Source organism: Heteronotia binoei, chromosome 9 (assembly GCF_032191835.1).
Source record: "Heteronotia binoei isolate CCM8104 ecotype False Entrance Well chromosome 9, APGP_CSIRO_Hbin_v1, whole genome shotgun sequence".
Taxonomy (NCBI): Eukaryota; Metazoa; Chordata; class Lepidosauria; order Squamata; family Gekkonidae; genus Heteronotia; species Heteronotia binoei.
The window spans coordinates 8,826,143-8,842,103 of NC_083231.1; the positions used below are offsets into that span (position 1 = coordinate 8,826,143).

At 50.5% G+C, this 15,961-nt stretch overlaps 1 protein-coding gene across 1 annotated transcript in view; it reads left to right on the forward strand.

Annotated features, from left to right (window-relative positions):
* Positions 1-506: 506 nt before the first annotated feature.
* The window catches only part of SEL1L3 (SEL1L family member 3), a 65,324-nt gene continuing 49,869 nt past the window's right edge, over positions 507-15,961 (forward strand). Inside the window, exons 1-4 of the mRNA XM_060246216.1 lie at positions 507-964; positions 5,645-5,771; positions 10,867-10,988; positions 14,454-14,569. Of these exons, the coding sequence (XP_060102199.1) occupies positions 667-964; positions 5,645-5,771; positions 10,867-10,988; positions 14,454-14,569 (663 nt within the window). The 5' untranslated portion in view covers positions 507-666. The remainder of the gene's footprint in view (positions 965-5,644; positions 5,772-10,866; positions 10,989-14,453; positions 14,570-15,961) is intronic.

The window sequence follows — 15,961 nt, forward strand, 5'->3', positions numbered from 1 at the left end:
GGTCTGATCCAGCGGGGCTCTTCTGATATTCTTATGAAGGCCTTGGCCTTTATGGCCTGTTGCTAGCCCTCCAGAGGAACTGGGCGGCCACTGTGTGAGGCAGGATTCTGGACTAGATGACTATTGGTCTGATCCAGCAGGGCTCTTCTTATGCTCTTATGAAGGCCTTGGCCTTTATGGCCTGTTGCTAGCCCTCCAGAGGAACTGGGCGGCCACTGTGTGAGGCAGGATTCTGGACTAGATGGACTATTGGTCTGATCCCGCAGGGCCCTTCGAATGTTCTCATTGTGCTCGTGTGGGTAAAGTGCCATCAGGATCTTCATGGAAACTGTTACACCTATCATTTGCATACTTCCCTTTGAGTAATAAACATTTTACATCTTTTTTTTTCTTTCGTAGAGGAGCATGCCAGTGTCTGGAAGGGAAACTCTGCTGACGACACCTGTCTCTCCACAGCCTGAAAAAGATCTATTTTATGAAGACTACATTCAGCTGCGTGTTTTGAACAGAAGAGTGGTCAACGACACCGAAGCGTCTGTGGACTATTTGTGCTCAAAGCCATGCCTCGTCACCGTAGAGGCAGTTGCTTCTTTGGAATTCAAAACAGGCGTGTCAGTGTATAAGACGAGCTGGGAGGAGAACCACCCTCACAGCAGCAGGAACCGGATGGTGAAGCTGACGTTTCCGAGCAGCATGGTTTTCAGGGATGACTATTTCATCAGACGTTCCTTAATAGTCCATTCAGTGATCCTGTACGCGTGGATTACTCACCGGCAAGCGTGGGACCACCATGCTGAGCCGAGGGAAGGGTACCTGCGGGCTGTCGCCAAAGACTACGCTTTGTTGGAATCCGTTCCGCCTTTTGAACGTCCATACAAAGAGCACAAAGCGTGTTTGAAATGGAGCTTGGAATATGCGTGGAAACTCCAGGCAAACCAGATCCCTCAGTGCCTGTATGAGATAGGTAGGCTTTTCGCTTTTGGAGGGGAAAAATGCCTTTGCTTCGAAAATGGAATAAGGTGGCTTTAATTCATTTCAGCTGTGGTTAGCAATTGTGAAAACGTGATTCAGCTCGCAGACGATCAGTCAAATCTTGTTTGCATTGACCCAGGTCTGTTCTGTTGCCTTTACTTTAGCCGGCCTTCTCTGTAGCTGGGGACCACATAAGTGTCACCAGGGGAACAGACAGAATTATGCCGGCTTTGTGAGAAACTATGGGCGTTTTCGCACTGACCTTACGCCGGAGCGACGTCCCTCTTCACCGCGCAGCGTCTGCGCGGATTTCGCACTAATTGCTCCGCAGAACCCGGAAGAGCCGCAAAGTCCCGCGGCTTTTGCGTCACAAATGTAAACTGGTTTTTGGCGGTTTACATTTGCGACGCAAAAGCCGCGGGACTTTGCGGCTCTTCCGGGTTCTGCGGAGCAATTAGTGCGAAATCCGCGCAGACGCTGCGCGGTGAAGAGGGACGTCGCTCCGGCAAAAGGTCAGTGCGAAAACGCCCTATAACTAAGACCAGAGGGCACCAACATGGTCCATGGTTCCCACTGGCACCTTTTTTGGTGCCCACCAAGAGTTTTTAGAAAGTAGGTGGGGCTTTGAGGAGCCCCGTGGTGCAGAGTGGTAAGCTGCAGTACTGCAGCTCTGCTCACGACCTGAGTTTGATCCCAGCAGAAGCTGGGTTCAGGTAGTTGGCTCAAGGTTGACTCAGCCTTCCACCCTTCCAAGGTCTGAAAATGAGTCCCCAGCTTTCTGGAGGCAAAGTGTAATTGATTGGGGAAGGCAATGGCAAACCACCCTGTAAAAGTCTGCCAAGAAAACGTCCTGATGTGACGTCGCCCCACGGGTCGGTAACAACTCGGTGCTTGCACGGGGGACTACCTTTACCTTTTTAGGTGGGGCTTTTGTCTAAGCTCTGCTCGCGACCTGAGTTTGATCCCCGGCGGAAGCTGGGTTTTCAGGTAGCCGACTTGAGGTTGACTCAGCCGTCCATCCTTTCGAGGTCAGTAAAATGAGTGCCCAGCTTGCTGGGGGGAAGTGTAGATGACTGAGAAGGCAAGGGCAAACCACCCCATAAAAAAGTCTGCCGTGAAAACGTCGTGAAAGCAACGTCACCCCAGAGTCGGAAACGACCGGTGCTTGCACAGGGGACCTTTCCTTTGCCAAGCAAGGCTTCTGTTTGGCCAGTGGAGATTTGATTAGGCTGTAAAGGCTCTTTAAAAACAAACAACCCTTGCTTTAACAACAGTGTGAATGAGCATTAAGCTATGGCAGTTGTTTTGGGGCTGATCCTGCCTCCTGCAGCCCCCAATCTGTATCAGAATTCCAAAGGTGCCCTCAGCCCGTAAAATTTGGGGACCCCTGGCTAACTGGGGCTAATAAAGCCGTTTCCATGCCATGATTCAGATCTTAGCCTGACAAACCCTGGGGAACTACAGTTAATGGCGTGGTCCACATTTGAACGGTTTTGAAAAGCAGTTTCACGTTACGCCTGAACTGGGCTCCTCTGAATGTGCATGTGCTATTAAGCAGCCAGTGTGGGGTAGTGGTTAGTCCTAGTCTGGCCCTGGGGCGTGGGACTCAGGTTTAAATCTCCACTCTGCCCTGGAAGCTCTCTGGGTCACATGTAGGATTGCCAAGTCCAATTCAAGAAATATCTGGGGACGTTGGGGGCGGAGCCAGGAGACTTTGGGGGCGGAACCAGGAGACATTGGGGGTGGTGCCAAAAGCAAGGTTGTGGCAAGTGGTATTGAACTCCAAAGGGGGTTCTTGCCATCACATTTAAAGGACAGCACACCTTTTAAATGCCTTCCCCCCATTGGAAAGAATGAAGGACAGGGGCACCTTCTTTGGGGGCTCATAGAATTGGACCCCCTGGTCCGATCCTTTTGAAACTTGGAGGGTACTTTGAGGAGAAGCACCAGATGCTATGCTGAAAATTAGGTGCCTCTACCTCAAAAAATAGCTCCCCCAGAGCCCCAGATACCAGCGGATCTATTCTCCATTATTCCCTATGGGAATTGATCTTCATAGCAAATAATGGAGTGCCCAGCAGACATTCCCCTCCCCTCCTGCTTTCTGATGACCCTGAAGCGGGGAAGGGGGGCTCCAAACCGGTGGATCCCCTGCCCCCACCTGGGGATTGGCAGCCCTATGCTCTCTCAGCCTAGCCCACCTCACAGAGTTGTTGTTGTAAGGGTGAAATGGAAGAGAAGAGAATGATGCTGTGAGCCCCTTCAGATCCCCACAGGAGAGGGAAATGGGGTAAAAATAGCAAGATGCCTGCCTAATTGGGGAACAACAGGAGAGCACTGTAGATCTGTGGGCTGTTCCAGCTCCCTTCCCAAAATATGGCATTTTCAGGAGGAAAAGTCAGAGAGGAGGGGCTTGGTCCACTGGCTGCTAGTGTTACAAATCAGCATTCCAGCATGTCTGTAGTATTTTTCCTTGGGCAAAGGAATACTCGGGAGGGGGGACTGGTGAAGGCTCTCTCTGAGGTCAGTCTATTTACTGCATTTTCATCCTAACTTCCCTTGGGGGTATGTGGTTCTTCTTTCCCATTTCCCCTTCCTAATAGCCCTGTGAGGTGTCCTCAGGCCACATAGCACACTTCCTAGTGGAGTGAAGGTTTGAACTTCGGTCTCCTAGGCGCCAACATGGCACCCGTGTAGGGTTGCCAGATCCCCTCGTCATAGGGTTGCCAATCCCCAGGTGGGAGCAGGGGATCCCCTGGTTTGGAGGCCCTCCCCCTCCTTTAGGGTCATCAGAAAGCCAGGGGGGAGGGGGAGGGAAATGTCTGTGGGGCACTCTGTTATTCCCTACAGAGACTGATTCCCACAGGGTATAATGGAAAATTGATCCGCTGGTATCTGGGGGTCTGGGGGGCCTGTTTTTTGAGGTTGAGGCACCACATTTCCAGCATAGCGTCCAGTGTCACTCCTCAAAAGACCCTCCAGGTTTTAAAAAGTTTGGGCTAGGGAGTCCAATTCTATGAGCCCCCAAAGAAGGTGCCCCTGTCCTTCATTATTTCCAATGGAGGGACGGCATATAAAAGGTGTGCAGTCCCTTTAAATGTGAACTCCCTTTGGAGTTCAATTATACTTGTCACAACTTTGCTCCTGGCTCCACCCCAATGTCTCCTGGCTCCACCCCCAAAGTCTCCTGGCTCCACCCCTAAAGTCCCCAGATATTTGTTGAAGTGGACTTGGCAACCCTACCTCGTCAAAACATCACGGATGTCACGCAGCGACGCTCTGGTTTGAGGGCAAAACTCTGTGGTAAAACTGGCTTCAAACCATAGAGTTTAGCCCTCAAACCAGAGTATCACAAAGCAACGCCCCCACTGTGAAGATGTCACTTCCAGGTGATGTCATAGTGCTGGGGATGTTGTGTTGGGGGTAGGGTTGCCAAGTCCAATTTAAGAAATATCTGGGGACTTTGGGGGTGGAGCCAGGAGACATTAGGGGTGGAGCCAAGATCAAGGCTGTGACAAGCATAATTGAACTCCAAAGGGAGTTCTGGCCATCACATTTAAAGGGACGGCAAACCTTTTCAATGCTTTCCTTCCATAGGAAATAATGAAGGATAGGGGCACCTTCTTTTAGGGCTCATAGAATTGGACCCCCTGGTCCAATCATTTTGAAACTTGGGGGATATTTTGGGGAGAGGCACTAGATACTGTACTGAAAATTTGGTGCCTCTACCTCAAAAAACAGCCCCCCCAGAGCCCCAGATACCCGCAGATCAATTCTCCCATTATTTTCTATGGGAATAAATCTCCATAGGGAATAACAGAGTTCCCAGCAGACATTTCCCTCCCCTCCCCCCGCTTTCTGACGACCTTGAAGCGGGGGGAGGGTCTCCAAACCGGCGGATCCCCTGCCCCCACCTGGGGATTGGCAACCCTAGTTGGGGGGAAGGGTTTCTTTGATGAGCCAGTGGGTGGGCGGTGGGCCAGAGCCTCGGAAACTAGGGGAACCCCCACTCCTAACCTGGGGACTGGCAACCCTATGCCCATGGGTGCCTTAGCACCTACTGATACCTTTTCTGGCACCCATCAAGTGCTTTTAGAAAGTGGGTGGGGTTAGATGAAGCATATTCTCAGCTGGCTTCTGATTGGCTGTGCAAATTAAGAGGCATCTTCTTAAACAGACCTTTTGCCTAAACGGGTTACTATTAGAGTTGTAGATAATCTCAATCCAGGTCTTTTTTTGGTAGCAGGAACTCCTTTGCCTATTAGGCCACACACCCCTGAGGTAGCCAATCCTCCTGGAGCTTACAGCAGGCCCTGTACGAAGAGCCCTGTAAGGAATTCTAGCAGGACCTCCTTTGCATATTAGGCCACACACCCCTGAGGTAGCCAATCCTCCTGGAGCTTACAGTAGGCCCTGGAAGAAGCTCTTGGAGGATTGGCTACCTCAGGGGTGTGTGGCCTAATATGCAAAGGAGTTCCTGCTACAAAAAAAAAGCCCTGCCTCAATCTATGGCATTTTGCCCCAAACATAGTCTTTCTCTAAACTTTCTGCTAAGGTGAAGCAGTGGAGGAAGAGAAGGTGAGTAGTTTTACCTGTATGCACAATTCTGAATTATTGCTTTAGGGACCATAGTAGTTTCTGACAAATTTTAAAAATTGCTGAATTTTCACAGATGCTGTTGAGATCCTCAGCTTTCCGTATGCATCCAGTGGAGAGATGGCAGGTATTGTGAAGAAGTTTCAGAAATTCAAGAACAGAGAGCTGGAAACAGTCAGGAAGCATCGGATTGGCTACCCCATGTAAGCAAATAGACGCACCTTGAAGATCACTGTGCGTTCCACTGTCCAAAATCTTTCTCCTGGGCTGGTGCGAGGGTTTTTGGTGCCCTGGGCAAACTGCCCACTAGTGCCCCCCCCCCCCCAAAATTGAAAAAACAGAGAATTGCAGGGAAAATGAAGGAACTTGAAACGATTTACGTTTTTAATTTACGGGTTTTTATTTAAAGTTTTACTTTTTAAAAAAAAAATTGTGAGATTAAGCAATGAAAATGGCGAGAATCCTACTTGATCCTTTTCGTTGGAGGTGCCAGGGGCAAGACCTTGCGCATGCGAGAAAGATGCTCTGCTACTGAGCTACGGCTCCCGCCCTGTGGCTCTCTTAAAGTAGAGCAGGACGGATGAGTGGCAGCAGACAACTTCAACAGGAGCCAGTTTTTAGAAACTGTAATTGGCTCTTCTTCAGCTTTTACGATCGGTTAATTTATCCCTGCTGGGTTCTGAGGAGTGCACTGTGCAGGTGCTGCCCACTTTCACATTTCCTCTCTTACAGGGAACGCAAAACCATCCAGGCAGCGTCTGCAATCCATGAAGCCAGTTTTCCGTTGGGGAAGGCAGGTTCCAAGGAGCACACACGCTGTGTGTGGGGAGAGGGGGTGCTTGGTGGCGCCTTAGGTGGCCACCTCCTTGCCCTACACCTACGCACCGGCCATCCCTCCAACTGCCTCCCCCCTGCCCTGTTTTACTTTCTGTTTCTTGGGGAAAGTCCTAGATTAAAACCTGGTTCCCAGAGAATCCTTTCCACCGGTTTGCTCGTTCACACATTCCATCGCTGATGCTAATTCCCAGTGAAATGTTGTGCTTCATAAACCTTCATGCTAGAGTGCTCCATCGGAGCACATGTGAGCACAGTCAAAGCCGTACCTGAAAGAAACCACTCCGAGCTTGCAAACGTTGCAGCGGACGGTTTAGATCTTAGGATGAAAGCACTGCGAAGGTGCCACCTCTGGGGAGAGAGATCCAGGTGCACAGCCGTGTCGGTCTGTTGTGGGGAGAGGAAGGGACGGTGGTTGTAAAAGAGCCGCTTTGAGACACCTCGAGGCAAAGAATTGCAGGGTACAAGAATCTAAAGTAAAGATCAAGGTAATCTCCTGTGCAAGCACCAGTCGTTTCCGACTCGGGGGTGACGTTGCATCATGACGTTTTCACGGCAGACTTTTTTTAACGGGGTGGTTTGCCATTGCCTTCCCCAGCCATCTACGCTTTCCCCCAAAGCAAGCTGGTCCTCGTTTTACTGACTTCAGAAGGATGGAAGGCCGAGTCAACCTCGAGCCGGCTTCCTGAACCCAGCTTCTGCCGGGATCGAACTCAGGTCGTGAGCAGAGCTTGGGCTGCAGCTTTACCTCTCTGTGCCACGGGCTCCTGCTCTTCTTCTAATGCAGACGGCAAGCCCAAATTTGCCGTTTGGCATGCCGGAGGCTCCTTCCCCCCCAGTTCCCCCTTGTCCTGCCCGTGGTCTTGCCACCCTCCCAAAGGAGGATTGGGATCGACTGAGTGCCCTGAGCCACAGTTTAAGAACCACTACGTGATAATACACGCAGGTATCAAGTGGAGAAATTATCCGGCGAGTACATGTGTGCGTGAACGAGCTCCCGCTCTTTGCTGTATTGTTTATTTTAAACATTTCAATGCGGCCCCACGCCTTCATTCTCAAGATATCTCACAATGCAAAAATGGCAATGTGAATGTTGAGCCCATATTTAATCTGCTGCTGCCTTAAATATGAACCTGGGGTGCACCCAACACACCCCATCAAGACCTCCCTGTTGAAAGCACCACCTCCGCCTTCAGCTCATGTGCTCAGAATAGTCTGACTCAAGAAATATCTGGGAACTTTGGGGGTGGAGCCAGGAGACTTTGGGGGGGGGGTGGAGCCAGGAGCAAGGGTGTGACAAACACGATTGAACTCCAATGGGAGTTCTGACCATCACGTCTAAAGGGACCGTGCACCTTTTAAATGTCTTCCTTCCATTGGAAATAATGAAGGATGGGGCACCTTCTTTGGGGGCTTATAGAATTGGACATCCTGGTCCAATCTTTTTGAAGTTTGGAGGGTGTTTTGAGGAGAGGCACTGGATGCTATGCTGAAAATTTGGTGCCTCTACCTCAAAAAACAGCCCCTCAGGCCCCAGATACCCACGGATCAATATACCCTATGGGAATCGATCTCTATAGGGAATAATGGAGTGGCCAGCAGATATTCCTCCCCCCCCCCCGCTTTCTGATGACCCTGAAGTGAGGGGAGGGCCTCCAAACCGGGGGGATCCCCTGTCCCCACCTGGGGATTGGGAACCCTAGCTCAGAAAACCAGCAAGCGTTTCTGTGAGCAAACAAAGATAAGGCTTGCAGATCCCTTCCCGCCCCCTTCCTGCAGTCTGCACAAACAACACCTTTCTTTATCTTGTGACACGCTGGCAACAGCTAACAGCCTAACAGCCTGCCTTAAACAGGTAATTTACATCCTTCTTCCAGCCACTGAAATCGATAGGGGAGGGACAGTGGCTCAGTGGTAAAGAGGAAGAAGAAGAATTGCAGATTATTATCCTGCCCTTCTCTCTGAATCAGAGACTCAGAGCGGCTCGCAATTGCCTGTATCTTCTCCCCCCGCAACAGACACCCTGTGAGGTGGGTGGGGCTGGAGAGGGCTCTCACAGCAGCTGCCCTTTCAAGGACAACCTCTGCCAGAGCTATGGCTGACCCAAGGCCATGCTAGCAGGTGCAAGTGGAGGAGTGGGGAATCAAACCCGGTTCTCCCAGATAAGAGTCCGCATACTTAACCACTACACCAAACTGGCTCTCCACAAAAGAAGAAGAAGATATTGGATTTATATCCCGCCCTCCACTCCGAAGAGTCTCAGTGCGGCTCACAATCTCCTTAACCTTCCTCCCCCACAACAGTCACCCTGTGAGGTGGGTGGGGCTGGAGAGGGCTCTCACAGCAGCTGCCCTTTCAAGGACAATCTCTGCCAGAGCTATGGCTGACCCAAGGCCATGCTAGCAGGTGCAAGTGGAGGAGTGGGGAATCAAACCCGGTTCTCTCAGATAAGAGTCCACACACTTAACCACTACACCAAACTGGCTCTGCTTTGTAAGCAGGAGGTCCCAGGTTCAATCCCCCGGCATCTGCAACTAAAAAGGGTCCAGGCAAGTAGGTGTGAAAAACCTCAGCTTGAGACTCTGGAGAGCTGCTGTCAGCCTGAGTAGGCAATACAGACTTTGATGGACCAAGGGTCTGATTCAGGAGAAGGCAGCTTCATATGTTCTTTTTCTTCATGTGATAGGCTTCGATTAGGATTGCCAGCCTCCAGGGTCCTCCAGGCTGGTGACCTCCTGCTTTTCCAAGTGTTCTCCCAGCAACAGAGATCAGTTCCCCTCTAGAAGACGGCTGCTTTGGAAGGTGGACTCTATATGGCATTCTACGCCCCTGAAGTCCCCCCCCCCCCGCCCCCCAGCTCCACTTTCCTTAGGCTCCACCCCTAAAATCTCCAGGTATTTTCCATCTCAGGGTTGGCAGCCCTAGCTTAAACGGATGCAGTTCTGCCTAGGGCGGCACTGTTTGATGCTTGATCTTGCTAGTAGCTAGGCAGCCCCTTGATTAGGGTTGCCAAGTCCCCCGTGGCCTCTGGTGGAGGACTTTTTGGTGCAGTGACGTCACTCACAAGTGACACCATCGCGCCTGCGGTGTCGCCCGTCGGCCGCTCAAGGAGCTTCCGGGAAAACTCTGTGGTTTTCCTGGATGTTCTAGCAATTTGGGAGGGAAACTCTATGGTACCGTAGAGAGTTTCCCTCCCGAATTGCTAGAGCGTCTGGGGAAACCATGGAGCTTTTTTGGAAGCTCCTAGAGCGGGCAGCGCACAACGTCGCCGGCGGGATGGCATCACTTGCGAGTGATATCATCACACTGGCGATGCTGGGAGGGAATCCCTCTGCCGGCCCAATGTGGGGCAGAGGTTTGGGGATCTCCTGTCCCAGGAGCTTGGCAGCCTCACCCTTGATTGCAAATACCACATTTTGCATGTTCCCTGGTTTGGAGCGGCTAGCATGATCCATGCAACGGGACTGGCCCCAGACTGGCCCCGAATCTCGAAAGATCTCAGGAGCTAAGCAAGGTCAGCCCTGGTTAACACTTGGGCGGGAGGCTCAAATACCAGTGCTTCTATGCAGAGGCACGCAATGGCAGACCACCTTGGAGCTGGAATCTTTCTTGGCTTGAAGATCGTCCTAGAACCTTAGCGTTGGAAGGGACCTCCAGGGTCATCTCCAACCCCCTGCACGATGCAGGAAATTCACAAATGCCACCACCACCACCCCCAGTTCACAGGGTCCTCATTGCTGTCAGATGGCCCTCCAGCCTCTGTTTCAAAACTTCCAGGGAAGGAGAGCCCGCCACCTCCCGAGGAAGCCTGTTCCACTGAGGAACCGCTCTAATGGTCAGGAAGTTCTTCCTAATGTTGACCCAGAAACTCTTTTGATTTAATTTCAACCCGTTGGTTCTGGCCCTACCTTCTGGGACCACAGAAAACAGTTCTGCAAGTTGGCTGTGATGTGATGATGCGAGAGAGAGAGGGAGAGAGAGAGGGGGAGAGAGGGGGGACAGAGAGAGAGAGAAAGAGAGAGAGAGAGAGAAAGAAAGAAAGAAAGAAAGAAAGAAAGAAAGAAAGAAAGAAAGAAAGAAAGAAAGAAAGAAAGAGTAGGTTGTAAAGATTTCACTGAGCAAGTTTACTGGGATGTGTATTCCATGAGTCCCATGGAAGTTTAGTACCAGGTAGTGTCAGTTGCAGCCAAAGGAAACGGGGTGGGGTTGGGGATGCGTTAAGGAGGGTTCTTCTAGCTGAAGGAGAGCTCTGAAAAATCTGAACACTCTCTCATTGTCGACGTGTCATTTGGTTGATCCTCAAAGGAATTACATGGATTGTGTTCTGGGTTTTTGGATTTTTCCTTTTGCTAACGAGAGCTTCTTTGTTTTAGCAGGGAAAAAATCAAATAATTCCTGGGACTATATCATGTGAGGGCGCAAGTGGGGGGATTGCATGCTTGATTTCTCTTTGTTCTTCTACAGCTTTACTGTTTCAATCTGGCTTTATTTACTCCATTATTGCAAAAAACCTTTGTGTGGACTCCTGTACTTCATTGATACTGAAGAAATGTATGGGACCCCTGCTGTATTTCTAACTGATGAAGGTGAGTGGTGGGGGGCAGGTAGGGTTGCCAATCCCCAGGCTGCCTATCACCCCCAGTTTGGAGGCCCTCCCCCTACTTCAGGGTCACCAGAAAGCGGGGAGAGGGGGGGGAAATGTCTTCTGGGCACTCCATTATTCCCTATGGAGACCAATTCCCATAGATAATAATGGAAAATTGATCCGTGGGTATCTGGGGCTCTGGGGGGCCTGCTTTTTGAGGTAAAGGCACCAAATTTTCAGCATAGCATCCAGTGTCTCTCTTAACTTCCCCCCCCCCCAAGTTTCAAAAAGAGTGGACCAGGGGGTCCAATTCTATGAGCCCCCAAAGAAGGTGCCCCTATCCTTCATTATTTCCTGTGGAAGGAAGGCATTGAAAAGGTGTGCCGTCCCTTGAAATGTGACCGTCAGAGCTCCCTTTGGAGTTCAGTGATGCTTGTCCCACCTTTGCTTCGGGCTCCACCCCCAAAGTCTCCTGGCTTCACCCCCAGAGTCCCCAGATATTTCTTGAATTGGACTTGGCAAGCCTAGGGGCAGGGGATGGAATCTTCCAGCAAGGAGTAAAGGTGAAATGGGGCCTGAAATACTCTTTCACGGAGGTGGAGATACAGGCCTCTTGCTTCCAGGAGCAAACCGACAGTAGTTAAGGGCACTACACCTAGTTAGAGGGCTGAATACTGCAACAGTGCTGAGGTGGCCTGCGGCTTTGAGAAGTGTTGAGGGAATGGTGGATGAAAGGCCTCTAGTTTAGCGGCAGGCTCTCGGGCTGAGGTATCCGGGTCCAAGTCCAAATCAAAAGGTGGGTTGTATCCCAGGGTGAGTGGGCTGACAGACTCCAGAGCAGGAGTGGCCAAACCTGCTTAGTGTAAGAGCCACATAGACTAAATGTCACATATTTGAGAGATGCAGAACAGGAAGGAAGGAAGGCAAATGGATGGAGGAGAGGTGGAAAGAAAGCAACTTTAGCTTTAAATGTATTCTCCAGGCCACTGGCTGGCTTGGCTTGGAGAAGTGATTTAAAGAGAGAAATGCCTTCTCCAAGCTGGCTGATGTGGTGGTGGAGGAAGGGCTTTGAGAGCCACACAATGTGTGTGTGAGAGCCACGTGTGGTTCCTGAGCCAGTTCGGCCACTCCTGCTGTAGAGGAAATCATCCTACCTTGGGCTCCTCCTACCCACCAAAGGGGGCTCCTGGAGGTATCTCCACTGCCTCCTTTTCTGGTGGTGTTTGGTGCCCAGATGCCTCATCCGTTTTGTCTTTGTCTTCTTCATCTGAGGCCATAATCTTCATCTGTGCTCTTATACAGGCCCTTCCTTTGTCCCTTTTCCCTGCCGGTTGACAAATACACATGAAGCTGTCTTGTACTGAGTCAGAACTCTGAGTTATCAAAGTCACTATTGTCTAATCTGACCGGTAGTGGTTCTCCGGTGAGTCAGGTAGAGGCCTTTCACTTCGGCTACTGTTTGATCTTTTCAACTGGAGATGGCATAGATTGAATGAGGCCTTCTGTGAGCAAATTGTATGTTCTTCCACTGAGCCGTGACCCCTCCCCATCTTGATGTTCCAAAATGGCCGACGCCAAGTAGATGTGAACCTTGGATGAAAGACCACTGGGAGCCTCAGGGAAGAACACAATCTAAGAATAAGGCATTTGCTGTGGTTTTATCAGAATGGAGGACCTAAAGAAGGAAGAACGTTCATTTGGAGTTGACAGCTGAAGGAGGCCATTATCCGTCTTTTCCTCCCTGAGGGTGAATTCAGAGTTTGTGTGGGAATCGGATGTGAGGATTCATGAGGGACACTCTCAGTCTGGAGAGAGAGAGATGGTGTTTTCTGTAAATGCAGTAGGGCGCCATTGTGGTCCAGTGGATTATCTGGATCTATATATAAGCCAGGGGTGGCCAAACTGTGACTCGGGAGCCATATGTGACTCTTTAACATATATTGTGTGGCTCTTGAGGCCGCCACTGACCCATTGGCTGGCTTGGAGAAGGCATTTCTCTCTTTAACATCACTTCTTCAATGTAAGCCAGCTGGTGGCTTGGAGAATGTGTTTAAAGTTGCTTTCTTTCTACTTCTCACTCCATCCTCTCTCCCCATCTTCCCTCCTGCCTTCCTTCTTGCCTGCCTGCCTCCTTGCACTCAGACATCTGACATTCATGTCTTGTGGCTCTCAAACATCTGGTGTTTATTCTGTGTGGCTTTTACGTTAAGCAAGTTTGGCCACCCTGATATAAGCTGTCAGTGGAGTGTTCCCCTACAAAATGCCCCCTGGAATGCTACTCCTGAAGGGTGAGAGCCCCCTGTTGTTTTCAGGAACAACAAAGTGGATAAGTAGGAGGCCTGGAGCAAAAACGAGGCCTCTCATATCCCAGAAATCCTCTGGTGGATCCAAGCCATTTTTCCTGATCATTGAAATAACTTCTTCTGTTTGCATTAAGTGGATTGAAGGATAATTTCAGTGCAAATGGTGTACTGGGGGTGGGAGAGCGATCCAGATCCCGGCAGTTAGAAGAGCAGATGTTTTAGACTGGGGCTTTAGACATCTAATCCCTCCATGCTGAACTTCAACCTTTCTGCAATAGATCCAACACCCTGAGAGTTAAGTCTACCAAACAAACCTCTTTCTAAAAGGGATAGGGTTAGGTTTCTGACTTGTACCTATATAGCTGGAAGAAAGGCAGTGGCACATGCAGCAGGATTAGGGTTGCCAGACTCCGCCCCCCCCCCCCCCCCCCCGTGGAGGCTGCCGGCAGGCCTCGCTGCCCCACTGCCAATCAGCTGGCCAATGGGGGAAACTTACCTGGGATAGAATGAGGCCTAGTTGACACTGCGACAATGTGTCTGTGTCACTCCCAATGTGACCAGGAAGTGACATCATCACATCAGGGCAACATGCTAGTATTTGGGTAAAAACTCTACGGTAGAAGCCAAATTTACCATGGAGTTTTCGCCCAGATACCAGAGCATCACCTTGCCATTGCTATGCGATGTAACTTCCAGGTCACATTGGAAGTGACGTAGAGACATTGCTGCAATGTAGGCTGGGTCTCTCCCCCCCCCACACCTGGTAGGTCCCCTCTCCATCCCCTGCTGGTTGCAGGATGGAGTGAAAATGAGGCGGCAGAACGCTGAGGTGGCAGAATGGGCTCTTCCATTTCAACTGCAGGGGAGGACTGCTTTCTTCAAATTTTCCCCACTTCAATATATTCCATTGAAGTAGAAATGTTGCACAGCGCATGACAGGCTAGACTCAAACTTTGATCCCTGAAGCTTTAACTCTTTAATTGGCAGGTAGTTTTCACATGCGGGGGCGTTTATCACATGACATGACATTTCTCCTTCATGGTCTGGTGTGGTGCAGCCCATTCTTCCACCTCAGAATTCTATCACCTCTTTTGCCTGGGTGTATCCACTTGACCTATTTGTATTGTGCCCTCTTTACAAGATGGATGGCGTTCTTCTTCCAGGCCACGTCCACATCCAGATGCACCTTGTGAAAGGAGGAGACCTTGCTGTGAAAACCTCCTTCAGCCTTCCTCTGAGGGAGTGGCTTCGACTGGATCTTTCCGTCATTGGAGGGCAGGTACAGGCGATGCTGTAGTGGCCTCCATCCCAGAGTTGAAAGTGTGAGGGCGCCCACTTAGACCTTGCAGAATGCCTGTGGGTGGAACTGTAAGGAAAGTTTGGAGCGCAGTCTGCTCTGAGAGCCCTCCCACTGTGATTGGTCCAAATCAGGGATTGTTTTGTAGAAAAATAGGTGGTGGAGCTCATTACCATAACTTATTAGCATATGCTGCCCCCCCCCACCAGCCAAAAGCAACCCGATGCAAGAAAGGAGAGCCCCAGGCAAGCGAGGCCTGCTTGGGCTGGGTAGAGATCCAGCCAGTCATAAGAATATAAGAGAAGCCATGTTGGATCAGGCCATTGGCCCATCCAGTCCAACACTCTGTATCACACAGTGGCTAATAGCCACTGATGGACCTCTGCTCCATATTTTTATCCAATCCCCTCTTGAAGCTGGCTATGCTTGTAGCCGCCACCAACCTCCTGTGGCAGTGAATTCCACCTGTTAATCACCCTTTGGGTGAAGAAGGACTTCCTTTTATCGTTCTAACCCGACTACTCAGCAAATTCATTGAATGCCCACGAGTTCTTGTATTGTGAGAAAGGGAGAAAAGGACTTCTTTCTCTACTTTCTCCATCCCATGCGTAATATGGAAACCTCTATCATGTCACCCCGCAGTCGACGTTTCTTCAAGCTAAAGAGCCCCAAGCGTTTTAACCTTTCTTCATAGGGAAAGTGTTCCAAACCTTTAATCATTCTAGTTGCCCTTTTCTGGACTTTTTCCAATGCTATATCCTTTTTGAGGTGCGGTGACCAAAATTGCACACAGTACTCCAAATGAGACCGCACCATCGATTTATACAGGGGCATTATGATACTGGCTGATTTGTTTTCAGTTCCCTTCCTAATAATTCCCAGCATGGCGTTGGCCTTTTTTATTGCACTCGCACACTGTCCTGACATTTTCAGTGAGTTCTCTACCACGACCCCAAGATCTCTCTCTTGGTCAGTCTCTGCCAGTTCACAAGCAAGCCTCACTCTCCTGGGCTGCCCCCCCAATCAAAAGGCCAGCAAGCCACACACTGCTCAAAATCACATAAGAAATAGAGACAGGGTGGTGCAGGCTTCACCAGGGGTTAGTGAGGGCTGCTGGAGGTGTGGCAAGGCTCCTGGTGGCTGGCTGGCTGCCCGCTCTCCTAATCCAGGGCTTGTTATGCAGCTTCACCTCCAATTCAATAGACAAGGTAGGTGGGGACGAGGAGGGGGAACCCTCAGAAAGGTTCAGGAGCTGTGCTCCTGTGAGCTCCTGTGGAATTCAAGGCCTGGTCCAAATGTACCTTTTTCTCTCTGTGACTGGGCTCTGAGAATAAAATGGCTCTCTGGGTTTGAAATGGTAGCAGGCTGTGCGCA